This window comes from Pseudophryne corroboree, chromosome 2, assembly GCF_028390025.1.
Source record: "Pseudophryne corroboree isolate aPseCor3 chromosome 2, aPseCor3.hap2, whole genome shotgun sequence".
Taxonomy (NCBI): Eukaryota; Metazoa; Chordata; class Amphibia; order Anura; family Myobatrachidae; genus Pseudophryne; species Pseudophryne corroboree.
This window is the reverse complement of record NC_086445.1, coordinates 674279042-674305493: the sequence shown is the minus strand read 5'-3', so window position 1 is coordinate 674305493 and position 26452 is coordinate 674279042. Positions and strand designations below refer to the sequence as shown.

Sequence of the window (26452 nt, the reverse complement as noted above, 5' to 3'; positions counted from 1 at the left end):
GTGGACAGTGGGGCCGACGGGGTTTTTATGGACCGCCAATTCGCCCTGAGACACTCTGTTCCCTTAGTACCCTTGGCATCGGAAATTGAGATTTGTGGGTTAAACGGGGAACCATTATCCCTGGGTAAAATTACCTCTTGCACTAGCCAGATTTCTTTGTTTATTGGAGCCACACACTCTGAAAAATTGTCCTTTTATGTGACTGTCTGTACTTTTGCCCCATTGGTGTTGGGGTTACCCTGGTTAAGGGCCCACAATCCTCAATTTGACTGGGTCTCTGGGGAGATTCTTAGTTGGGGTACTGATTGTTTCAGGAGTTGCTTGAGCCTTCCAGTCATGCTTTCGCAGCTAAGTTTGCCAGGATTGCCAGGATGTTATGCAGATTTTGCGGACGTGTTCTCCAAAAGAGTTGCAGAGGTACTACCTCCCCATCGCCCCTATGACTGTGCCATTGATTTGTTGCCGAATGCTAAGCTTCCCAAGAGCAGGTTGTACTCCCTGTCACGTCCTGAGACTCAGGCTATGGCAGAGTACATTCAGGAGAACTTGGCTAAGGGATTTATCAGACCTTCACAGTCTCCAGTTGGGTCGGGGTTCTTCTTCGTGGGTAAAAAGGACGGTTCGTTGCGACCCTGCATCGACTTCAGGGAATTGAACCGTACCACGATTAAAAACTCATACCCACTGCCTCTCATTTCGGTCTTGTTTGACCAGCTTCGTACTGCCACCATTTTTTCTAAGATTGACCTACGCGGTGCGTACAATCTAATCTGAATAAGAGAGGGGGATGAATGGAAGGCTGCCTTTAATACCCACTCATGGCATTATGAATATTTGGTGATGCCTTTTGGGCTCTGTAATGCCCCGGCAGTCTTCCAGGACTTCATGAACGATGTGCTCAGGGAATATTTGGATAGATTCTTAGTTGTATACTTAGATGACATCCTAATCTTCTCCCATTCCCTGGAGGAACATCGGAAGCATGTACGCTTAGTCCTCCAGAAACTCAGAGACCACCGGCTTGGGGCGAAGCTGGAGAAGTGCGAATTTGAAGTTCAGCAAATCACATTTCTAGGATATATTATCTCCCCAGAAGGTTTCCAAATGGAGGGTTTCAAGGTACAGGCAGTCCTGGATTGGGTGCAGCCCACTAGTTTGAAGGCGCTTCAGCGTTTTCTGGGCTTTGCGAATTTCTATAGACGATTTATCGCTGGATTTTCGTCTATAGTGGCGCCCTTGGTGGCACTCACTAAGAAAGGGGCGGATGTTGCTCACTGGTCTTGTGAGCCCAAAGCGTCTTTTGCCCGTCTCAAAAGGGCATTTGTCTCGGCCAAGGTGCTGCGACACCCAGATCCAGAGCGTCCTTTTGTGGTGGAGGTGGATGCCTCTGAGATGGGTATTGGGGCAGTGCTCTCTCAGATGGGGGTGTCTGATAATCGCCTTCATCCCTGTGCTTACTTTTCCCGTAAATTTTCGCCTGCCGAGATGAATTATGACGTGGGTAACCGGGAATTGTTGGCTATTAAGGATGCACTCGAGGAGTGGAGACACTGGCTTGAGGGGGCTAAGTTTTTGGTCTCAATTCTCACCGACCATAAGAATTTGGCATATTTAGAGTCAGCGAAGCGCCTCAATGCCAGGCAGGCACGATGGGCTTTGTTTTTTGCTCGCTTTAATTTTTTGATAACATATTGCCCTGGGTCAAAAAACATCAAGGCTGATGCGCTCTCGCAGAGTTTTGCTCCAATCCAGGAGACCACCGAGGAGCCATTGCCCATTGTGTCCCCATCATGTATTAAAGTGGGCATTACCCAGGACCTCTTGTCATTAGTCCTTAGAGCACAGGAGCAGGCTCCTCCAGACCTTCCGGTAGGTCTTTTGTTTGTGCCTCTTAGGTTAAGACAGCGAGTGTTCCTGGAATTCCATGCCAAGAAGTCCGCAGGTCACCCGGGTATTGCCAGAACTCGGGAGTTGCTATCTAGGGCGGTGTGGTGGCCCCCGGTGGCTAGGGATGTGGATCAGTGGGTTCGGGCATGTGACATCTGTGCCCGAAATAAGACTCCTAGAGGGGTACCTGTTGGCCCATTACATCCACTCTCTATTCCATTTAAGCCATGGACCCACATTTCAATGGATTTTGTGGTGGATTTGCCCAAATTCTCGGGGATGACAGCCATCTGGGTTGTCGTTGACAGGTTTTCGAAGATGGCACACTTCGTTTCATTGGTTGGGCTGCCATCGGCCAGACGCCTGTCTGAATTATTTATGCTGCATGTTGTGCGCCTCCACGGGTTGCCACTTGATGTGGTCTCTGACCGCGGATCCCAGTTTGTGGCCAAATTCTGGAGGGCATTTTGTTCCGATCTCCAGATTTCTGTCAGCTTGTCGTCAGGCTACCATCCGCAGTCTAATGGGCAGACTGAAAGGGTGAACCAGTCCTTGGAGCAGTTACTCAGGTGTTATGTCTCCAAGTGTCAGACTGACTGGGTGGCTCATCTGTCCATGGCGGAGTTTGCCTATAACAACGTGGCTCACTCTGCTACAGGGATCTCTCCCTTCCTTTGTGTGTATGGGCATCATCCTAAGGCCAATTCTTTTGACCCCCTGGACTCCACGCCTGGTGGTTCCTCTGTGGTTTCGGTCCTTAGAGGTATTTGGAGGAAAGTGAAGAAAGCCCTTGTGTCTGTGTCATTAGTGACCAAAAGGGTTTTTGATAAGCGGAAAAGACCCTGCAGCTTCAAATTAGGAGACTTCGTCTGGTTGTCTACCAAGAATTTGAAGTTGAGACAGCCATCTCATAAGTTAGGCCCCCGGTTCATCGGTCCTTATAAGATCACTAGGGTTATCAATCCGGTGGCATTTCAGTTAGATCTACCCCGTTCTTTGGGTATCAATAAAACATTTCATTGTTCCCTTTTAAAACGGGCGATTAGTAATCCTTCTTCCAGTGGAAGACCTTCCCCTCTTCTGATACGTGGCCAGAGGGAGTTTGTTGTTGAAAGGATTCTTGACTCCAAGATGGTTCGGGGTCGGCTGTCATTTTTGGTGCACTGGAAGGGGTATGGCCCGGAGGAGCGGTCGTGGGTGCGCAGTTGTGATCTTCATGCCCCCAGACTGTTACGCTCTTTCTTCTCACAGTTCCCCGATAAACCCGGTGGTAGGGGTTCTTTGACCCCTCGTCAGAGGGGGGGGTACTGTTAGGGTCTCCTGCTCTGTGCTGCCACGTCGTCATGGCAACCGGGAGACAAGTGCTAGCGGAGTAACCTGAGCGTAGCTGATACTCCGGTTCGGGTCTTTTGCTGTGCAATGGTTACAGACTCTGTGCACGGCAGGGGATCCGGTGCTGGTTTTTGTGCTCACAGTCTGTGAGGTCTGAGTGGGGCGTGGACAGCACCTGCTATATAAACCCTCTTCTCAGGTTAGGCAGATGCTGCTGAATCTTTGTTGGTTAGTCAGTTCCTGAAAGCTAGCTAGTACTGTGTAAACTTTGTATTTGTTTGTTGCTTACTGCAAATAGGCCTTGGGATTTTGTATTACACTCTGCCAATGCAGACCTAGCAGTAAGACTGGAGTCAGTCGTTTAACCTGCTGGGGTTCTTTTGCTACTTTGTGAACCTAGCAAGTTTGCGGCTGTATTCTCAGACTTGCCTGCCAAAATCCTTTCTCACTGTGCAAGGTGTTCAGGTGTCAGTTTAGTGGCAGTAAGCTGAACCAGTGCACTGCAAGTGAGGACTAGGATTGTGGAGACTCTCCTTGTGTCTATTATTCCATCTCTGACCAAGGAGTTTACTGCCACACCCGTTGGTAACCCTTTAGGGTTTTGCTGTTGCCCTTAGCAACAGCATTTCGGGTTCTCTATGTATTAAATCACTACATCTCGCTTCTTTCCATCTGAGCATTCCTAATACTAGGGAGACACCCGGTTTCTTAGCCTTTGGGCTTCTCTGTTCACTTTGTGTTTATTTTGTTACCCTATCACCTTCTGTGTATGTAATGTCATATTCCCCAGTCTGTCTGTGAGTTCATTTGTTTTGCATCCCTCACCGTTCAGACACCAGTACATTCCTGCTGGCACTGGTGTGCATAACAATTATACCACAAAGTAGTGTCCATTAGTCGCATTACACCACACATTAGTACCCCTTATACACGTTACATAAAACAGTAATGCCCCTTATACACATTATCCCACACAGTACAGCCACTTATAAACGTTATGCCACAGTAGAGCTGCTTATACACGTTACACTACAGTAGAGCCGATTATACATGTTATGCCACAGTAGATATCCTTATACATGTTACACAATAATAGAGCCCCTTATGCACATTACTCCACAGTGGAGCCCCGTATACACGTTACGCCACAGTAGAGCCCCTTATACACATTACGCCACAGTAGAGCCCCTTATACACATTATGCCACAGTAGAGACGCTTATCCAGTAGAGCCACTTATACACATTATGCCATGGTAGAGACCCTTATACATGTTACACCACAGTAAAGCCACTATGTAAGTAGCTGTGAGGTGAGGATGAGAGAGAGGTGAGGACAAAAAACAGAGAGGTGGGGACAGTAGAAAGAGAGACAGAGTTGAGGACAAGATAAAAAGAGAAAGTGGGGAGGACAAAAGAGAGAAAAGGGGGGTGAGGATGAGAAAGAGGTGAGGACAAGAGAGCAAGAGAGAGGTGAAGACAAGAGAGAGAGGTAAGGACAAATGAAAGAGAGGTGAGGATAAAAGAGAGAGAAAGAGAGAGATGAGGACAAAATACAGCAAGAAAGATAGAGTTGTTGATGACGAGAGAGAGAGGTGAGGACAAGAGAGAGAGAAACAAAGAGGTGAGGATGAGAGAGAGAGGTGAGAACTAAAGAATGAGAGAGAGGTGAGGACTAAAGAGAGAGAGAAAGGTGAGCACAAGAGAGATGAGGATAAAAGAGAGAGGTGAGGATGAGAGAGGTAAGTGACGACAAGAGAGAGAGAGAGATGAGAGAGAGAGGTGAAGACTAAAGAGAGAAAGAGAGGTGAGGACAAGTGAGAGGTGAGGATGAGAGCTAGAGAGGTGAGGACAGAAGAGAGAGAGAGAGAGAGAGAGAGAGAGAGTGGTGAGGACAAGAGAGAGAGGTGAGGATGAGAGAGTTTAAGACAAGAGAGAGAGAGAGAGAGAGAGAGAGAGGTGAGGACAAAAGAGAGAGAGTGCGTGCACTGCTGACATGCACACGCCAACCAGCAATGGATTGCTTCGGCCTAGAGAGAGGCGGGAGCTGCTGGGGGAAGCAGATCAGAGGTGACGGAGACACCGGGAGCAGCGTGTTACAGACAAGGGGATCAGTCAGCTATGCTGGTGGGAAGCAGAAGCCGTATGTGAGACTGACAAGTCAGTGAAGTCTCACTCTGCGCAGTGGCGTCGGGAGAAGGCGCCCTTGGAACTTGACACCGTACATGGCTGCATAACTTTTGTTATTGGCCGGCCCTGCTCTCAGCAAAACCTTGTGGTTCCCCTGACAGTAGAAAATACACCTTGCCTGACCCCTGTGATCTGTATTCTTATCTCAGTATCTGCGGTTGCTACTAGTGTGTGTGAACTTGGAATTTTTTAACAGTAATCTTCAGTTAAGCATACAAAAAGGACAATACAAAAAACATTTAAAATTATTTTTTTTCCAAGAGATGATCATTAAAGTAAGAATTCACACAAAGGTCAAATGGCATTTGCAAATTTTTGCATAGACATCACATTTATCATGTACTGTACAGTATATTGTGCTGAATGAGAATACTAGAAATATCACTGCAAATAAATACTATTAAGAAATCTAGTCTGCGGGCAGCAATGTTAGTACCAATGATAGTAAAATTTCCCAAAATATATTGTTACTGATGTTATACAGAAATATTTAGCAACAGTCATTTAAGCTTTAATACACCTATATGTGGAGCTAGACACGCCCTTTGGGTGGAGAATTACATGCTCCCTCAACAACACGTCCCATTCTGCTGCAGACTGCAATCAGAATCAGAATCAGCTTTATTGGCCAGGTATACTCGCGTATACTAGGAATTGTTTGCGGTACAATGCATCACCAAAAAACAACAGAAGGGGAGATACAAATGTGATACATAACATACATGTATACAAACATACATAATAACATGCTTAACTATGGGAATGAATGCTGTGTAGAATTGCATCTCAGTACGTAGCACCAGACATATAGACATCGTTTAGTACACAGGTTCTCAAACTCGGTCCTCAGGACCCCACACAGTGCATGTTTTGCCGGTAACCCAGCAGGTGCACAGGTGTATTCATTACTCACTGACACGTTGTAAAAGGTCCACAGGTGGAGCTAATTATTTAACTTGTGATTCTGTGTGGAGACCTGCAAAACATGCACCGTGTGGGGTCCTGAGGACCGAGTTTGAGAACCTATGGTTTAGTAGATGGACAGTTAGTGGGAAGAAGCTTTTAGTGGTTCTAGTCGTCCTGGCGGGAATGGACCTGTTACACCTGCCTGATGGGAGCATTTCAAACAGGTCGTGGCCGGGGTGTTGCTTATCTGCCAGAGTTTTCCCTGCACTCTTCTTGCTTGACTCTGGACAGGTATAGGTCTTGAACAGTGGGGAGATCGGTCTCGACAATCTTTTCTGCTGTCCTCACCACCCCCTGTAGCCTTCGTCTTTCCACTCTTTGGCAGCTCCATACCAGACTGTTATCGATGAACATAGGACAGACTCCACAATGGCTGTGTAGAAGATATGCAGTAGATTCTGTGGGATATTGAATTTCTTGAGTTGCCTTAGAAAGAACATTCGCTGCTGTGCCTTCCTGACATTGGCGCCTATGTTTGGTCCCCATTTAAGGTCACAGGATATTTTTGACCCTAGGAATTTAAAGGAGTCGACCCACGACAATCTCCCTGAAACTAGTTTTTAAAAGAAGGCAAGTGTGATTGTGAGTGGAGATAATGTTTTATGGATATGACCACACAAAATGAAAATCATCCATATCCTGCCAGCCACATCTATAGATTTTACCGCCTGTAGCAAGAAGGAAGTATGATGATTCCAAGCCCTCGTTTGTAAACAAATTAATCTAAAATATTAATTTCTCAAAAAACCTGCATTTGCCCCTGAAGGAAGCTGGTAAAGAAAAGGGTCAGGGGTTTAAATTCAGGCCTGTATGTCATAGGTGAATTCAGAATAAAATTTGGGAGAATCTATAAGAGCAAGCCAAGTAGATATTTGCTTTATTTTATATCTGTATTCTGTATAAAAGATTATTTTGCCTTTGCGCTACCTTTTCATGTGGTGTTGTATTGAGTTCCTCTGTCAAAGTGAAGGATGACCACTCCCTTATAAATAGTGTTGTGAGTAAAATGATTTCCTGGGGTTTAGGGAGTTTCTCTCGGTCTACCAGTGTAAGTGACTCACATGCTCAACACGTTTATCTATAAGTTATTGTACTTGTATTCTAGACTGCATTCTTCAAAATACCTACAAAACTAATATAGAACATAATATAGTGTTACAAGGTCAGATAGAGGGGCAATGACTCACTTTATTTGTGTGTGTGTGTGTGTGTGTGTGTGTGTGTGTGTGTGTGTGTGTGTGTGTGTGTGTGTGTGTGTGTGTGTGGGGGGGGGGGTTAACTAGTGTCTTCTTGTCTAGACCTGTAAATAATTGCAAAACTCTGTTCTTGTTTGTTCTCAGGTGTGACAGAGGTGTAATTTATATGGATTTGTTCAACACTGTTCCAAAGGAAAATACATTTTAGATTACGACAACCATGGAGGAAGAATATAACCTGTGGCGAGCGCAGCAAGCCACTATGCCCGCTGTGTGGCGAGTGCAGCAAGCCCGCAAGGGGCATTCTAGTGCTTGCCCCGCTACCGGTATACTGGTGGCCAGGATCCCGCTGTCGGGATCATGACAGACGGGATCCCTACCGCTGGTATAACATTATATATATATATATATATATATATGTATATGTGTGTGTGTGTGTGTGTGTGTGTGTGTGTGTGTGTACAGTATATGTGTGAGTGTATATACTAGTATATAATTTATACTACTAAGAGACCAGGACACTCAGTAGTTCCTTCTGTCCCTGCCCCCTCTCTCTTTGCCCCCTATTGACCCCGCCCTCTCCCGATACATGATACTTACCCTTCTCTCTTTTCTCCCATCACTGAGAGAGCTTCGAAAATAAGGGTGCTAGAACATATAAGAAATATAAAGAATGATGTAGAGAACCACCATGTCCCCTGAACTCTTTAAACAATGTCATATTAGTGACTCTCAGTCCATTAAATTTATAGGTTTAGAAAACATCAACCGGGTAAAAGCAGTGATGATAGCATAAACCTACTTTATAAAAGAGAGACTTAGTGGATAATCATAATCACTTTATTAGTGATGAGCGGGTTCGGTTTTACTCGGTTTTACTCGGTTTTACTCGGTTCTCAAAACAGCATCTTATTGGCTCACGGATGTCACGTGTTTTGGATAGCCAATAAGATGCCGTTTTGAGAACCGAGTAAAACCGAGTAAAACCGAGTAAAACCGAACCTCGCTCATCACTACTTTATATACCCTACACCCCTTTGGTCTAAACAAGGGACTCAAAATAACCCCCTTTAATGTTCCAATAGCTCTGGTTTAGCGGTTAAATTCTGAACTAATCACCAGAAATTATAATTGCATGTAAGTGTATGCATAAAACAATTGTATTCTATGGACCTAATGTAGGTATGACTTAATTTTGGGTAACAAAATGGCTGAAATGCTGTGTCCTGCATGTGACCTCTACAGGCCTGGAAGCAGAACAGTTATGGGCTTTTTTAAGTGAAAGGAGTGAGATAACAATCTCGTACTTATCATAAAGAATTGTGGGGGTCATTCCGAGTTGATCACTCGCTACGGATTTTCACAGCGCAGCGATTATGGCAGAACAGGGCTAATCTGCGCATGCATATGCACCGCAATGCGCAGGAATGTCATACAAGTACAAAGAGCTTCCAGTCGCACTGGCGGACGCAAGGAGATTGACAGGAAGTGGGAGTTTCTGGGTGTCATCTGACCATTTTCTGGGAGTGTTTGGAAAAACGCAGGCGTAGCCGGGCATTTGGTGGGTGGGTATCTGACGTCAATACCGGGACCTTCGTCGCAGCAATCATCGCACAGAATAAGTAACTACAGGGCGGGTCTTGTTCTGCACAAAATGTGTTTGCTGCCGCTCTGCTGCACAGGCGTTCGCACTCCTGCAATGCAAAAATACACTCCCCGGTGGGCGGCGACTATGTGTTTGCACAGTTGCTAAAAGTAGCTAGCGAGCGATCAACTTGGAATGAGGGCCTGTGTGTTTAAACTATATTCTTAATCCTGGCCAGTCCAAGAAATAAATCTCATGCAAGGTTATGAGAGACTGTAAAGAAAGTGTCCGTATGGACTGCCCCACCCCACCCCACTACTGAAAAATAGTTACTGACTGATTTCAATAATTTCTAGCAACAAGAAAGATAAAACAGAAAGGTGGGGGCCTTAGAAGCTTTTAGAAGATAAGGGTGAGCTACAGCCAGCTCCAAGTGTGCATTACCTTAAGCAGAGTCTGGAGACTTATTATGTATTTAATGTTCTGAATTGACTCCTTTCATGGCAGGGTCTTTAACATCATGTAAGTTGGGGAACTCTGTATTGTTTTAGGTTTTTTCCCATTTGCTATTATCATTGACAATGTTGCAATATAATCTGTCCATGTTTGTAACATTCTTTTTCTGTAAGCAAAAATCTTGGAAACATTTTTAGGATTAAAATATATTTAATCTAGCATATTCTTCATGTTTCTCTTTTGAAGAAGACAAGCCTATGAGGCCCAATGTTACATACCTATGTGTAACTAAGTGTGAAATATTAATATTTGTGCTGGGAACAGAAGGACCTCGTACTGATTTCCTTTGTGGTGACCATGAAATTGTGTATTTATCCTTAGTGACTGAAGTGCACAACCGTCATGACCCAGCTGTTTAGATTGCTGTATCTGAGGGCGGGCTGGAATTTGGACAGCTGGGTTAGTGGTTTTACAAGTTCATTAATTCTGTGATCTGTTCCTGTGTAATGTGCATTTTGTCAGTTGCATTTTTTTAGTATTGGTGTTTGTAATTAGTGTAAGCATGGGTTAATAATATGTAGCCCCAAGAGGGTGTAGTATGGTTTGCCGGCGATCGGGGTCCCGGCGACCAGCATACCGGCGCCGGAATCCTGACCGCCGGCATACCGACAGCTGGGCGAGCACACATGAGCCCCTTGCAGTTGTGGACCCCCAAGAGGGAGAAAAGATGTAGGTATGCCGGCGGTCGGGATTCCGGCGCCGGTATGGTGGTCGCCGGAAGGCCGGCCGCCGGCAACCTGAAGACCACCCCCCCCAAGAACATCTTATGTACATTTCATGTTGAAGATATCAGGGCTGGCATTAGTAAGATTTACAACACACTGTATAAATTCATTTTGAAAAATTAATTTTTCACAACTACGTGAGAAATGTTATTTATAAGGTGCCACAAGTGGTTAGCAGTACCGTACATATGGATTTTACATTTGCGACAAATACATTATTAGCCATATCAATCAGGCTCTGATTCAGTCAGATGACATTATATGGGTTCTGAAATGTTTGTTTAGAATGACTGGAGCTATATAAACAAAACCATGGAAGATATTACATGTTTTTACGGTTATCTATACGTTTTAATTAAATGTTCTTTCTAGATAAACGTTGGTTTCCTTTGTGTATTCAATGGAGTTGATGATTGTGTAGCTGCTGCGGTCTACTATAAATTGGGATCAACCTGAAATGGTTTATATGTTGGAAATAGAAATGCTATTAAATTAAGTATACAGATGTAGCCACGCTCTTCATGGCTACATCTGCGGTGCCTGGGCACTCTTGGTGTACCTAGTCACGCCCATGCCTAGCCATGCCAAGCTGCGTATTCAGCCACTCCATTCATTGCTCTTGCTGTGCGTTTAAGGCTTAGATGTAACCACAATGAGCGAGGCTACATCTGTATTGTAACAACATGCCGCATATAACTCATTCATGGGAAAATAATGAAGGTCTTTATGTATCAATATATTAAACAATACCATCTAAAGCGCTATTCAGCTAATTTCATTTTATGATTTCTATGTCCTTTTGAATAAAACAAAAATATTTCAAGTATAAGAACTGTGAATAAATTGCTTTGTAGCAGACATCAGCGTTTCAGCGGTGTGTATGTGTCATGACTGAGGTTTTGTGAACCCGGTGTTAGTGAAGTCTGTGCGGGCAACTGGAGAATTATGTGAATACTACCACTGACCTGGTTTGGGAGTGTTGTGGACTCGGGGCTTCTTCCGGTGACTGGGAAGAGGAACCGCAGCAGAGATGGCCGAATCTAGGTTCTCACTAATGCAGGATTAGGTCAGCAGACAGGGGGCACGTGTGAACGCTGAAGGTCTCCTGAAAGACAGAACTGGAAAGGCGCTGATGAATCAGTGAAGAATACCAGGTACAACTGCGCTAAAGTGCACTGGATGCTTGGAGACACTGAGGTGCTAGGAGGCACGGAAGTGCTAGGAGGCACGGAAGTGCTTGGAGACACTGGGGTGCGTAGAGACACTGGGGTGCGTAGAGACACTGGGGTGCGTAGAGGCACTGGGGTGCGTAGAGGCACTGGGGTGCGTAGAGGCACTGGGGTGCCGGAAGCACGGAGATGCTGAAGCACGGAGATGCTGGAGGCACGAGGTGCTGAGGCACGGGGGTGCTGAGGCACGAGGTGCTGGAAGCACGGAGGCGCTGAGGCACGGAGGTACGAGGTGCTGAGACACGGAGATGCTGGAACCACGGAGTTGCTGAGGCACGGAGATGCTGAGGCACGGAGGCACGAGGATCCGAGACACGGAGATGCTGGAAGCACGGAGATGCTGGAGGCACGAGGTGCTGAGGCACGGAGGCACCGGAGGCACGAGGATCCGAGACACAGATGCTGGAGGCACGAGGTGCTGAGGCACGGAGGTGCTGAGGCACGGAGGTGCTGAGGCACGGAGGTGCTGAGGCACGGAGGTTCTTGGAGGCACAGAAGTGCTGAGGCACGGAGGTGCTGAGGCACAGAGGTGCTGAGGCACAGAGGTTCTTGGAGGCACGGAAGCCACAGGGATACGGGAGCTCTGGAGATCACAACTACAACAGCAGTAAAACTGAAACACGGCAGCTGTGGTTTTCAATGGAGACTATGGAATACAGTACTGTGCCTTTAAGATAAACCACTACAGCTGTGCCTTTACTTTGAGACTTGTGGAAATAGTGATCATCAGTGGCAACACAAAAGTAAACCAAACAGGGTAACAAGGAACAGAGTTTTCACAGGAACTAGAGTATAAAGGTTACCTTTAGGGAGCTCAGCTTGAAGACTCACACATAGCTGTGAGTGTGACACAAGGAACTGGCCCAGTTTCTAACTCAGCCTCCAAACTTATACTTCCTGGTTCTTGGTGATTGGTGAGCAGGATTAGGTGATGCAGAGAGTCTCAGGCTGGCAGAGGATTGGACAACTCTGGATCAGGTGAACAGTCACTGTCATGTGACTACTCCAGACTAGGCTGTGATGTAGAATGAGGCCTAGCAGGCCGAGAGAACACTGAAGCCTGAACTTCATATTACTGAATTCAGCCTCACACAGGAGATCACCACAGGTGGAGCTAATTAACTATTACCTTTCAGGCAGAGAACTCAGGAAAACTCATAGTGCTGACAAGCTGTTTAACTCAGTGAGTAAAAAGACACAGGATCCGGGACAGATGGCAGGGGTAAGTCACCAAATATGAAACCTACAGTCAGGATTGTGACAGTATGAGACGATCAGATTGCACCAGTTGGCTAGCAAGCCCTATTTACATGTAAGACACAGTATGTTAGACAAGCCCTCTGATAAAGTCTTAATGTCAAAAAGCGTAGGGGATGGCATGTGCACATGCGGATGATCTTACTTGGAAAGAATCTCCGGTGGTGTTGTAACATCTCACCAACCAACCAACCAACCAACCAACCAACCAACCAACCAACCGCTAATTGGATCTGCCCCAAAAGCTTAATAAATGAATGAATGTATGAATGAATTAATTAATTAATTAAACAAATATTGTGCTCTTCTAATTTAGCAGGTAATGCATTCTTTTTAATTCTTTTATTATGTTTGCAACTTGTAATTATTATATTATGTATTATTACTTATTAGATTAACATGGTTTAATTGTGCCTTGCTGTACAGTGTAACCCATGACATAAAATGTGCAGTTTTCTTCTTGAATTACTTTAGCTAGCATTTAATGACTGGTATACATTACATCACCATACCCTCCAACATTTTACACAGAAAAATCGGTACAAATCCGAAAAAGGGGCGTGGCCGCGTGTAAAGGGGGCGTGGCCACGCCCCTTTTCCTATACTTTCAATGGAAGTTTGGAGAGGCAAAAATCGGTACAGACCATGAAAAAAAGGTACTGTACCTATTAAAAAGGTACAGTTGGAGGGTATGCATCACTTAATTCTGAATCCATCATGTTAACATTTTTGGCATTCTAGAATAAATGTATATACAAAGTACTGTGTGATTCAGTCCATCTAAATAGCAGTGGGAGGAATAACTCTGATCTCATCTCTCTTCTTCTCAGGAAGCTGGTCGAAGACAGACCATTCCTGTTTTCTAAAGAAAAGAAGAGCTGATTTTGTTGCAGGTGCAATAAACGGGAGGGTTGTCGTAGCTGGAGGTCTTGGTAAGGGCAAAAGATTTGTTCAGCCTTCTTTATTACACAATGGTTATTTCCCATGAAGAATTTAAATGATTTATTATAAAAAAATATATATATATAAATCCCACGCTCATTTTCATTGTTGCAACATACATTTTCAATACGTCTAATATTACATAACAAAAGTAAACCAAATATGCCTGGAGGATAGGCATGTCACAAAGAATGTAGGATGTCTGCATACATGTTACAGTGATGTGAACATGATGTGCTAGAGATTAATAAAAGCTGATGAATACAACATTCTAATTAAATAAAAACAATGAGATTCTGACAGGAAGCTGATTTACTTCCACTCATTCTATGCAGAGCAATGCGAGGATGATTACAGATGTGTCTTCATTTACATAGCATTTTCCACCATATGGTGCGAGACGCTTGGCATAATGAAGATGCCAATTTGTAGTGTTTCCTGAGTTTCTCTTTTTATTTGTGTCATATCCACACAAAAAGTCACTTATTGTTGCAGGCTCACTAGATTAGTAATTGTATCAGGCAGGAATTGGTATAAAGTTGCAGATTAAGTATAACGAAACGTGGAGCAAGACACAGAGCTATCGTTTATATCAGAACTCTGTCTTTTGCCTTTCTTTCCCAGATTAGCGATTTAGTTGCACACAGTAGGGATGTCACAATGCAGGAGTCAGTCAGGCTGGAGAGGCTCTGCCTATCCACTGTTGTCATTCATTGTCCCCCTGGGTCTTCCCCCTGAACTTTGCTCAATGGCCACCAGCCTCCTCTCAACCACTAAGTCCTTAGTGAACCTTAGCCTTCTTATATGTCACTTTATCGTATACACTTAGGATTAGGGAGACTATATATTTTTTTATATTTATTATTTTCATTTATAATACATACTATATGATCATCACCATTCATTGAATCTTGTATGTCAACCATACAGAGTGTGCAACATTACATTATTTACAATCTTAAAGGATTATAGACAAAATAATTTGCATATACAATATAAAAATTATTTTTCCCATAATCATGATTTTAAATATTGTCATTTTGCACTCTTTTCCTGGTGATCCGGTCTCTTGGTCGACAGTAACTAGGTTGACACTATCTAGGTCGACCACTATTGGTTGACAGTAACTAGGTCGACAGGGTCTCTAGGTCGACATGTTCTAGGTCAAAAGGTCGACATGAGTTTTTCACAATTTTTTTCCCTTTTTTGAACTTTTTCATACTTAACGATCCACGTGGACTGCAATTGGGAACGGTAACCTTGCCCGAAGCTCGCGAGCCATGCGAGGGGACACGGTGCACTTATTGGGGCTCCCGGTCACTCTATGAGGAAAACGACACAAAAACCCCATAAAAAACCCATGTCAACCTTTTGACCTGTCGACCTAAAGAATCTGTCAACCTAGTTACTGTCGACCAATAGTGGTCGACCTAGACACTATCGACCTAGTTGCTATCTACCTTCCATACCAAACCCCTTTTCCTGCATAGTTGACATATGGGAATCAATGAATAGTGATTAGCATATAGTAAGTATTATAAAAAGAAAAAATATATTACAAAGACAAAAATATTTAGTCTCCCTATCCTTATGTCATGTGATTTAAACTATCCCCAGGATTTCATTTTTTTTTTATCCCAGGGGAAAGCATATACCAAGCCAGGTGAAAGGGGGTGAACCTAAGTTTTACAGCAGAGGGTAGCCTGAAGTCCATTCTGTCTGTTCAGTGAGAGACATATCATGTAGGAGGGCGCTGAACACCACAGCACTGCTTCTGCACAGATGTACATAAAATGGCAATTCCAGTAGTCAGTGTAGCAATGCACAGGGCCATCTTCATGTATAGTCACACTGAGCAGCTGCCCAGGGCCCACAATTCTAGGGGCCTTCCAGTAGGGACAGGTGGCAGTCACATAGTCATCATTCTCTACCTGCCTCCAAGTCTGCAGCCAGACACAATGACTGCCAGCATGCTGATTGGTGGATGTCTGTAGCCAGTGGCATCACTAGGGGTGTGTGGGCTGCACCCGGGTGACACCAAAATGCCACACTCCCAGAGCCATGAAAATGGGACCGCAAGGCAATACCCCCTTTTCACATGAAAAGCTGCATGTGAGGGGCCTTTTTAGTGCACCAGGTGTTACTGACCCTAATGACGCCCCTGCCTGGCGCTATCCACAAATCAGGGTGCTGACAGCCATTCACTGTATGGAAGCATGTGGAGAGATGGTGCAGGACATTTTATGATTTTTATTTTAATCAGTTCTCGTGAATGGGTGGGTGCTTTGCCCAGGGCCTACAATGCTGTTAAGACAGCCCTGCCTGTGCATTGCACTTCTGACACATAAAGACACATATTTTGACTTAAAAAAACAACAACAACACATGGGACACATGGGGGTATATTCAATAACTGTCGGAAGCTGCCGTCTTGTTGGAAAGACGGCACCTTCTGACAGTTTTAGGTTGGAAAGGGTTCCAACCTATTCATTATGGCCCCATTTATTCCGAAAAGTCGGGAAACCCGACTTGTCGGAATGCACGTTGATCGGCAGCTTCTGCCGCCCATTAGCATGCATTGTCGGAAGCGGGGCCAAACCTGACAGGTTTTAGCAACGTTGCCGACAATCTCAATCTGACTTTTAAAAAAGTCGGATTAAGATGAGTGAGCTGAGAGCAGGAGATGGCGGAGCAGCGAGGAGAGCAGGAACCCAGGGGCAGCGTCCACCCGGCTCCGGCAAGCGAGGTATCGCTTGCTGGAGCCGGGTGGATGCTGCCGTGAGCCTCGTTATTACACTGCTGCAGCCGCTGCTCCCCCCGTCTCCTCCCCCGTCCGCTCCGTCTCCTCTACTGCTCCCCCCCCCTCCCCCCGGTGCCGCAGACATCACCTCCTCCCGGCGCCGCTGTCATCACCTCCTCCCGGCGCCGCTATCATCACTTCCTCCCGGCGCCGCAGACAGCTCCCTCCCCCAGGCGCCGCTGACAGCTTCCCCCGCTGCTGACAGCAGCAGCAGCAGGTCATGACAACGGAAGCGGCCAAATCCGACTGTTGGATTTGGCCGCTCTTTTGAATAGTGATTGTCGGGTCCATTCCGACAACTGCATGTCGGAATGGACCCGACTCTTATTGAATATACCCCATGGTGTTGCTAAGTGTTCCATGTGCACTAAAATAGGATTTTAATTACCTGCCGGTAAAACTTTTTCTCGTAGTCCGTAGAGGTTACTGGGGTCCATTTAGTACCATGGGGGTATTGATAGTGTGGGCTAGCTCCTGCCTCTATGCCCCTCCTACCAGACTCAGTCTAGGAAACTGTGCCCAAGGAGACGGACATACTTTGAGAGAAGGATAGATAAGGATAGTGGTGAGATTCCGAAACAGCACACACAACAAGAGGAAAGCCAAGCTAACCAAACTTGAAACAGGAACAGCAACGGCTGAACCAACATTACTTAACCAAGTAACAGTGCAGGAAGAACGAAGCACTGGGCGGGCGCCCAGTATCCACTACGGACGACGAGAAAAGGATTTACCGGTAGGTAATTAAAATCCTATTTTCTCTAACGTCCTAGTGGATGCTGGGGACTCCGTCAGGACCATGGGGAATAGCGGCTCCACAGGAGACAGGGCACAAAAAGTAAGCTTTTAGGATCACATGGTGTGTACTGGCTCCTCCCCCTATGACCCTCCTCCAAGCCTCAGTTAGGTTTTTGTGCCCGTCCGAGCAGGGTGCAATCTAGGTGGCTCTCATAAAGAGCTGCTTAGAAAAAGTTTTTTAGGTTTCTTATTTTCAGTGAGTCCTGCTGGCAACAGGCTCACTGCTACGAGGGACTTAGGGGAGAGAAGTGAACTCACCTGCGTGCAGGATGGATTTGCTTCTTAGGCTACTGGACACCATTAGCTCCAGAGGGATCGAACACAGGCCCAGCCATGGAGTCCGGTCCCGGAGCCGTGCCACCGACCCCCCTTGCAGATGCCGAAGTTGAAGAGGTCCAGAGGTCCGGAAACAGGCGGCAGAAGACTTTCAGTCTTCATAAGGTAGCGCACAGCACTGCAGCTGTGCGCCATTGTTGTCGGCACACTTCACACCAGCGGTCACTGAGGGTGCAGGGCGCTGGGGGGGGGCGCCCTGGGCAGCAATGTATAATACCTTTTTCTATGGCTAAAATACATCACATATAGCCCTTGAGGCTATATGGATGTATTTAACCCCTGCCATATATCGCAAACTCCGGGAGAAGAGCCCGCCGTTTTAGGGGGCGGGGCCTATTCTCCTCAGCACACAGCGCCATTTTCCTGCTCAGCTCCGCTGTGAGGAAGGCTCCCAGAACTCTCCCCTGCACTGCACTACAGAAACAGGGTAAACAGAGAAGGGGGGCATATTTTGGCGATATTTTTATATATTAAGCGCATATAACAGAAACAGCACCTTTTAGGGTTGTTTATATACATTTTTATAGCGCTTTGGTGTGTGCTGGCAAACTCTCCCTCTGTCTCCCCAAAGGGCTAGTGGGGTCCTGTCTTCGATAAGAGCATTCCCTGTGTGTCGGTACGTGTGTGTCGACATGTATGAGGACGATGTTGGTGTGGAGGCGGAGCAATTGCCGGTAATGGTGATGTCACCCCCTAGGGAGTCGACACCGGAATGGATGGCTTTAATTATGGAATTACGTGATAATGTTAGCACGCTGCAAAAGTCAGTTGACGACATGAGACGGCCGGAAAACCAGTTAGTACCTGTCCAGGCGTCTCAGGCACCGTCAGGGGCTGTAAAACGTCCCTTACCTCAGTCAGTCGACACAGGTACCGACACAGATGAATCTAGTGTCGACGGTGAAGAAAGAAACGTATTTTCCAATAGGGCCACACGTTATATGATCACGGCAATGAAGGAGGCTTTGCATATCTCTGATACTGCAGGTACCTCAAAGGGGGGTATTATGTGGGGTGTGAAAAAACTACCTGTAGCTTTTCCAGAATCAGAGGAACTGAATGACGTGTGTGATGAAGCGTGGGTTAACCCCGAAGGAAAACTGCTAATTTCAAAGAAGTTATTGGCATTATACCCTTTCCCACCAGAGGTTAGGGCGCGCTGGGAAACACCCCCTAGGGTGGATAAGGCGCTCACACGCTTATCAAAACAAGTGGCGTTACCGTCTCCTGATACGGCCGCCCTCAAGGATCCAGCTGATAGGAGGCTGGAAACTACCCTGAAGAGTATATACACACATACTGGTGTTATACTGCGACCAGCAATAGCCTCAGCCTGGATGTGCAGTGCTGGGGTGGTGTGGTCGGATTCCCTGACTGAAAATATTGATACCCTGGATAGGGACAGTATTTTATTGACTATAGAGCAATTAAAGGATGCTTTTCTTTATATGCGAGATGCTCAGAGGGATATTTGCACTCTGGCATCGAGAGTAAGTGCGATGTCCATATCTGCCAGAAGAAGTTTATGGACGCGACAGTGGTCAGGTGATGCGGTTTCCAAACGGCATATGGAAGTATTGCCGTATAAAGGAGAGGAATTATTTGGGGTCGGTCTATCGGATCTGGTGGCCACGGCAACAGCCGGAAAATCCACTTTTTTACCTCAGGTCACCTCCCAACAGAAAAAGACACCGTCTTTTCAGCCGCAGTCCTTTCGTTCCTATAAGAACAAGCGGGCAAAAGGACAGTCATATTTGCCCAGAGGCAAAGGAAGGGGTAAGAGGGTGCAGCAAGCAACTACTTCCCACGAACAGAAGCCCTCCCCGGCTTCTACAAAGCCCTCAGCATAACGCTGGGGCTGTGCAAGCGGACTCAGGGGCGGTGGGGGGTCGACTAAAGATTTTCAGCACACAGTGGGCGCGCTCACAGGTGGACCCTTGGATCCTGCAGGTAGTATCTCAGGGTTACAAGTTGGAATTCGAAAACTCTCCCCCTCGCCGGTTCCTAAAGTCTGCTTTACCAACGTCTCCCTCAGAAAGGGCGACGGTATTGGAAGCCATTCACAAGCTGTATTCTCAGCAGGTGATAGTCAAGGTACCCCTCCTACAACAGGGAAAGGGGTATTATTCCACACTATTTGTGGTACCGAAGCCGGACGGTTCGGTAAGACCTATTCTAAATCTGAAATCCTTGAACCTGTACATACAGAAATTCAAGTTCAAGATGGAGTCACTCAGAGCAGTGATAGCGAATCTGGAAGAAGGGGACTTCATGGTGTCCCTGGACATAAAAGATGCTTATCTGCATGTCCCAATTTACCCTTCACACCAAGGGTATCTCAGGTTCGTGATACAAAACTGTCATTATCAGTTTCAAACGCTGCCGTTTGGTTTGTCCACGGCACCTCGGGTCTTTACCAAGGTAATGGCCGAAATGATGGTTCTTCTACGAAGAAAAGGCGTATTAATTATCCCTTACTTGGACGATCTCCTGATAAGGGCAAGGTCCAGAGAACAGCTGGAAGTCGGAGTAGCACTAACCCAAGTAGTGCTTCAACAACACGGGTGGATTCTGAATCTTCCAAAATCTCAATTGACCCGACGACACGTCAGCTGTTCCTGGGAATGATTCTGGACACTGTTCAGAAAAAGGTGTTTCTCCCGGAGGAGAAAGCAAGGGAGTTATCCGAACTTGTCAGGAACCTCCTAAAACCAGGAAATGTGTCAGTACATCAATGCACAAGAGTCCTGGGAAAGATGGTGGCTTCTTACGAAGCAATTCCATTCGGCAGATTCCACGCACGAATATTTCAGTGGGATCTGCTGGACAAATGGTCCGGATCGCATCTGCACATGCATCAGCGGATAACACTGTCACCAAGAACAAGGGTGTCTCTTCTGTGGTGGTTGCAGAGTGCCCATCTGTTAGAGGGCCGCAGATTCGGCATACAGGACTGGGTCCTGGTGACTACGGATGCCAGCCTACGAGGCTGGGGAGCAGTCACACAGGGAAGAAACTTCCAGGGCGTGTGGTCAAACCTGGAGACGTCTCTTCACATAAATATACTGAAACTAAGAGCGATTTACAATGCTCTAAGCCTGGCAAAACCGCTGCTTCAGGGTCAGCCGGTGTTGATCCAGTCGGACAACATCGCGGCAGTCGCCCACGTAAACAGACAGGGCGGCACGAGAAGCAGAAGAGCAATGACAGAAGCTGCAAGGATTCTTCGCTGGGCGGAAAATCATGTCATAGCACTGTCAGCAGTGTTCATTCCGGGAGTGGACAACTGGGAAGCAGACTTCCTCAGCAGACACGACCTCCACCCGGGAGAGTGGGGACTTCATCCAGAAGTCTTCCACATGATTGTGAACCGTTGGGAAAAACCAAAGGTGGACATGATGGCGTCCCGCCTCAACAAGAAACTGGACAGATATTGCGCCAGGTCAAGAGACCCTCAGGCAATAGCTGTGGACGCTCTGGTAACACCGTGGGTGTACCAGTCCGTGTATGTGTTTCCTCCTCTGCCTCTCATACCAAAGGTACTGAGAATTATACGGCTACGGGGAGTAAGAACAATACTCGTTGCTCCGGATTGGCCGAGAAGGACTTGGTACCCGGAACTTCAAGAGATGCTCACGGAAGAGCCGTGGCCTCTACCGTTAAGAAGGGATCTGCTTCAGCAGGGACCTTGTATGTTCCAAGACTTACCGCGACTGCGTTTAACGGCATGGCGGTTGAACGCCGGATTCTAAAAGAAAAGGGCATTCCAGAGGAAGTTATTCCTACCTTGATTAAAGCCAGGAAGGAAGTGACCGCACAACATTATCACCGCATTTGGAGAAAATATGTTGCGTGGTGTGAGGCCAAGAAGGCCCCAACGGAGGAATTTCAATTGGGTCGATTCCTACATTTCCTGCAGGCAGGATTGTCTATGGGCCTCAAATTGGGGTCTATTAAGGTTCAAATTTCGGCCTTATCGATTTTCTTCCAGAAAGAATTGGCTTCAGTGCCTGAAGTACAAACCTTTGTCAAAGGTGTACTACATATACAGCCCCCGATTGTGCCTCCAGTGGCACCGTGGGATCTCAACGTAGTTTTGGATTTTCTCAAATCCCATTGGTTTGAGCCGCTCAAATCGGTAGATTTGAAGTATCTTACATGGAAAGTAACCATGCTACTGGCCCTGGCTTCAGCCAGGAGAGTATCAGAGTTGGCGGCTTTATCGTACAAAAGCCCATATCTGATTTTCCATTCGGACAGGGCAGAACTGCGGACGCGTCCTCAGTTTCTGCCTAAGGTGGTTTCGGCTTTTCACTTGAACCAGCCTATTGTGGTGCCTGCGGCTACTAGCGACTTGGAGGACTCCAAGTTGCTGGACGTTGTCAGAGCATTGAAAATATATATTTCAAGGACGGCTGGAGTCAGAAAATCTGACTCGCTGTTTATCCTGTATGCACCCAACAAGATGGGTGCTCCTGCGTGTAAGCAGACGATTGCTCGTTGGATCTGTAGCACAATCCAACTTGCACATTCTGTGGCAGGCCTGCCACAGCCTAAATCTGTAAATGCCCACTCCACAAGGAAGGTGGGCTCATCTTGGGCGGCTGCCCGAGGGGTCTCGGCATTACAACTTTGCCGAGCAGCTACGTGGTCAGGGGAGAACACGTTTGTAAAATTTTACAAATTTGATACTCTGGCTAAGGAGGACCTGGAGTTACTTACCGATAATTCTATTTCTCATAGTCCGTAGTGGATGCTGGGCGCCCATCCCAAGTGCGGATTGTCTGCAATACTTGTACATAGTTATTGTTACAAAAATCGGGTTATTATTGTTGTGAGCCATCTTTTCAGAGGCTTCTTCGTTGTTATCATACTGTTAACTGGGTTCAAATCACAAGTTGTACGGTGTGATTGGTGTGGCTGGTATGAGTCTTACCCGGGATTCAAGATCCTTCCTTATTGTGTACGCTCGTCCGGGCACAGTACCTAACTGAGGCTTGGAGGAGGGTCATAGGGGGAGGAGCCAGTACACACCATGTGATCCTAAAAGCTTACTTTTTGTGCCCTGTCTCCTGCGGAGCCGCTATTCCCCATGGTCCTGACGGAGTCCCCAGCATCCACTACGGACTATGAGAAATAGAATTATCGGTAAGTAAATTCTTATTTTCTCTTACGTCCTAGAGGATACTGCGGTCCATTTAGTACCATGGGGATGTACCAAAGCTCCCAAACCGGGTGGGAGAGTGCTGAGGTTCCTGCAGAACTCAATTACACAAACTGAAGGTCCTCAGAGGCCAAAGTATCGAACTTGTAGAACTTAGCAAGCGTGTTCGAACCTGACCAAGTAGCTGCTTAGCAGAGCTGTAAAGCCGAGACACCCTGGGCAGCCGCCCAGGAAGAACCCACCGACCTAGTAGAGTGGGCCTGTACAGATATTGGACATGGCAAACCTGTCGTGGAATAAGCATGCTGGATAGTAAGCCTGATCCAGCGTGCAATGGACTGCTTTGACGCAGGACACCCAATTTTAATAGGATCATAAGGAACAAACAGCGAGTCCGATTATCTGTGACGAGCTGTTCGCTTGACATACACCTTCAAAGCCCTCACAACAGCCAAAGACTTTGAAGTACCAGAGGTGTCAGTGACAAACGGAACCACAATAGGTTGGTTGATGTGAAACGCAGACACCACTTTAGGAAAAAATTGCTGACGAGTTCTGAGTTCAGCTCTGTCCTCATGAAAAATTAAATAAGGACTTTTGTGAGACAAAGCCGCCAGCTCCGACACACGTCTTGCTGAAGCCAAGGCCAACAGTGTGACGGTCATCCACCTCCTGTAATGGTTCAAACCAGTCCGATTGGAGGAATTGCAGCACCAAATTGAGATCCCAAGGTGCCGTGGGGTGCACAAAGGAAGGTTGGATATGCAGAACACCTTTCAAGAACGTCTGGACCTCCGAGAGAGTAGCCAATTGTTTCTGAAAGAAAATGGACAAGGCCAAAATCTGGACTTTTATAGAGCCCAGATGCAGGCCCACATCCACACCTGATTGCAGAAAAAGCAGGAAACGTCCCAGATGAAATTCCACCGCAGAATAATTTCTGCTTTCACACCAAGAGACGTATTTCTTCCAAATAAGATGGTAATGCTCAGACGTTACCCCCTTCCTGGCTTGGATCATAGTCAGGATAACCTTGTTAGGGATCCCTCTCCTGGCTAGAATCAGCTGTTCAACTTCCATGCCGTCAAATGTAGCCGCGGTAAGTCCTGGCAGACAAATGGGCCCCTATTGCAGAAGATCCTGGCGAAGAGGTAGAGGCCACGGATATTCGAGGAGCATCTCCAGAAGGTCCGCGTACAAGGCCCTTTTTGGCCAGTCCAGAGCAATGAGTATTGCTTGAACGTTTTCCCTTTTTATTCGCGTAAGAATTCTTGGGATCAGAGGAAGTGGAGGAAACACGTACACCAGCTGATAGACCCATGGAGTCATCAGAGCATCTACCGCCACTGCCTGTAGGTCTCTCGACCTGGAACAATACCGCTTGAGCTTCTTCTTGAGACGAGAGGCCATCATGTCGATCTGTGGATATCCCCATCGACATGTCAAGCACCTGAACACTTCCGGCTGAAGGCCCCCCTCCCCCGGGTGCAGGTCGTTTCTGCTGAGGATGTCTGCTTCCCAGTTGTCTACTCCCGGAATGAAGACCGCTGACAACGCCACAGCATTTCTTTCTGCCCAGAGGAGAATTCTTGACACCTCTGACATTGCTGCTCTGCTTTTTGTTCCACCCTGTCGGTTTATGTACGTTACTGCCGTCACATTGTCCGACTGGACCTGAATGGCCCGATCTTGAAGAAGATGTGAGGCATGCAGAAGGGCGTTGTATATGGCCCTGAGTTCCAGAATGTTGATTGGAAGGATGACTTCCTGACTTGAAGATCTTCCTTGAAACTGCACCCCCTGAGTGACTGCTCCCCAACCCCTGAAGCTTGCATCTGTGGTTAACAGAATGCAGTTCTGAATCTCTGATCCTGGAGGAGTCTGGTTGAGAGACCAATGCTGTCCAGCAACCTTTCTCTGGACGGTGCTTTTATCAGGAGATCATCCAGGTACGGAATTATATTCACTCCCTGTTTGCGGAGTAGAAACATCATCTCTGCCATCACCTTGGTGAACACCCTTGTGCCGTGGAAAGACCAAATGGCAGGGCCTGGAACTGGTAGTGACAGTCCTGCAGTGCAAACCGTAGATAAGCCTGATGAGGCGGCCAGATCAGAATGTGAAGGTACACATCCTTGATATCCAGAGACACTAGGAATTCCCCTAGACCCGAGATCACCGCGCTCAGAGACTCCATCTTGAATTTGAACACTCGTAAGTACGGGTTCAACGACTTGAGGTTCAAAATTGGTCTTACCGAACCGTCCGGTTTCGGTACTACAAACAAGTTGGAATAATACCCCTTGTTTTGCAGATGAGGTGGAACTGGAACAATGACTTGAGTCTGTATCACCTTTTGGATGGCATGCTGTAAAGTTATACTTGCCTCTTGTGAAACTAGTAATCCCGATTTGAAGAATCTGTGAGGTGGGAGCTTTTGGAACTCGGAAATAAGATCTACGACCCAGGGATCCTGGCACGAACTGGACCAGATGTGACTGAAGAATTGTAGTCGGGCTCCCACCTGACAGCCTTCCAGGTATTGCGGTCCACCGTCATACTGAGGCTTTGAGGAAGCAGAGCCTGATCTCTGTTCCTGAGCACTGGCAGTTGCTGGTTTGCGTGGTTTACCTCTTGCGCCGCTGGAGGACGTAGAAGCACCTCTGGATTTGCCCTTGAACTTGGCCGTCCGAAAGGACTGCAATTTAGAAGCTGAATAAGTCTTCTTGGTTGGGGGGGCTGCAGAAGAAAGATACGTAGACTTACCCACAGTAGCTGTGGATATCCATTTGTCTAGTTCATCTCCAAATAAGGCCTCTCCTGTGAGTGGTAGGCCTTCCACGCCTTTCCTGGAGTCCGCGTCAGCAGTCCACTGGCATAGCCACAAGCCCCTGCGTGCCGACACTGCCATAGCGGTGGTGCATGCATTAAGCAAGCCTATTTCTCTTATGGTTTCCACCATAAATTACGCAAAGTCCTGTATATGCTGCAGGAGTAAAACAACATCCCCCCTAGACAAGGAATCTAACCCCTCAATTAGGTTACTTGACCATTTTGCCATGGCTCTTGTAATCCACGCACATACAATAGTGGGTCTTTGGGCCACCCCAGCAGCTGTGTACAATGATTTAAGTGTAGTCTCAAATTTACGATCAGCTGTGTCTTTCAGGGAGGTTGCATCAGGCAATACAATTTTTCGTGACAGCCTAGAGACTGATGCGTCTACTATCGGTGGATTTTCCCATTTTTTCCTATCCTCCAGAGGAAAAGATGAGAGCAACCTGTTAGGGATCTGAAATTTCTTATTAGGATAAACCCATGGTTATTCAATTCCTTTAACACAGGAAAAGTGACTGAGGACTTCTTTTTTACATTAAAATAAGATTCCTCACACTCCTGACACCTTATCAGGAATATGCAGAACATCTCTGATAGCTTCTATAAGAGCCTCTATTTCCTGTGACACAGCCGCATCCCCCCCCCCCCTCCAAATCCACCTCACCCTCCTCCATGTATGACTTGTCGGCGCCA

At 46.7% G+C, this 26452-nt stretch overlaps 1 protein-coding gene across 1 annotated transcript in view; it reads left to right on the top strand.

Moving 5' to 3' along the window:
* The window catches only part of KLHDC8A (kelch domain containing 8A), a 92443-nt gene that overhangs the window by 63246 nt on the left and 2745 nt on the right, over window positions 1-26452 (top strand). Inside the window, exon 5 of the mRNA XM_063955111.1 lies at window positions 13712-13813. Coding sequence (XP_063811181.1) covers window positions 13712-13813 — 102 coding nt within the window. The remainder of the gene's footprint in view (window positions 1-13711; window positions 13814-26452) is intronic.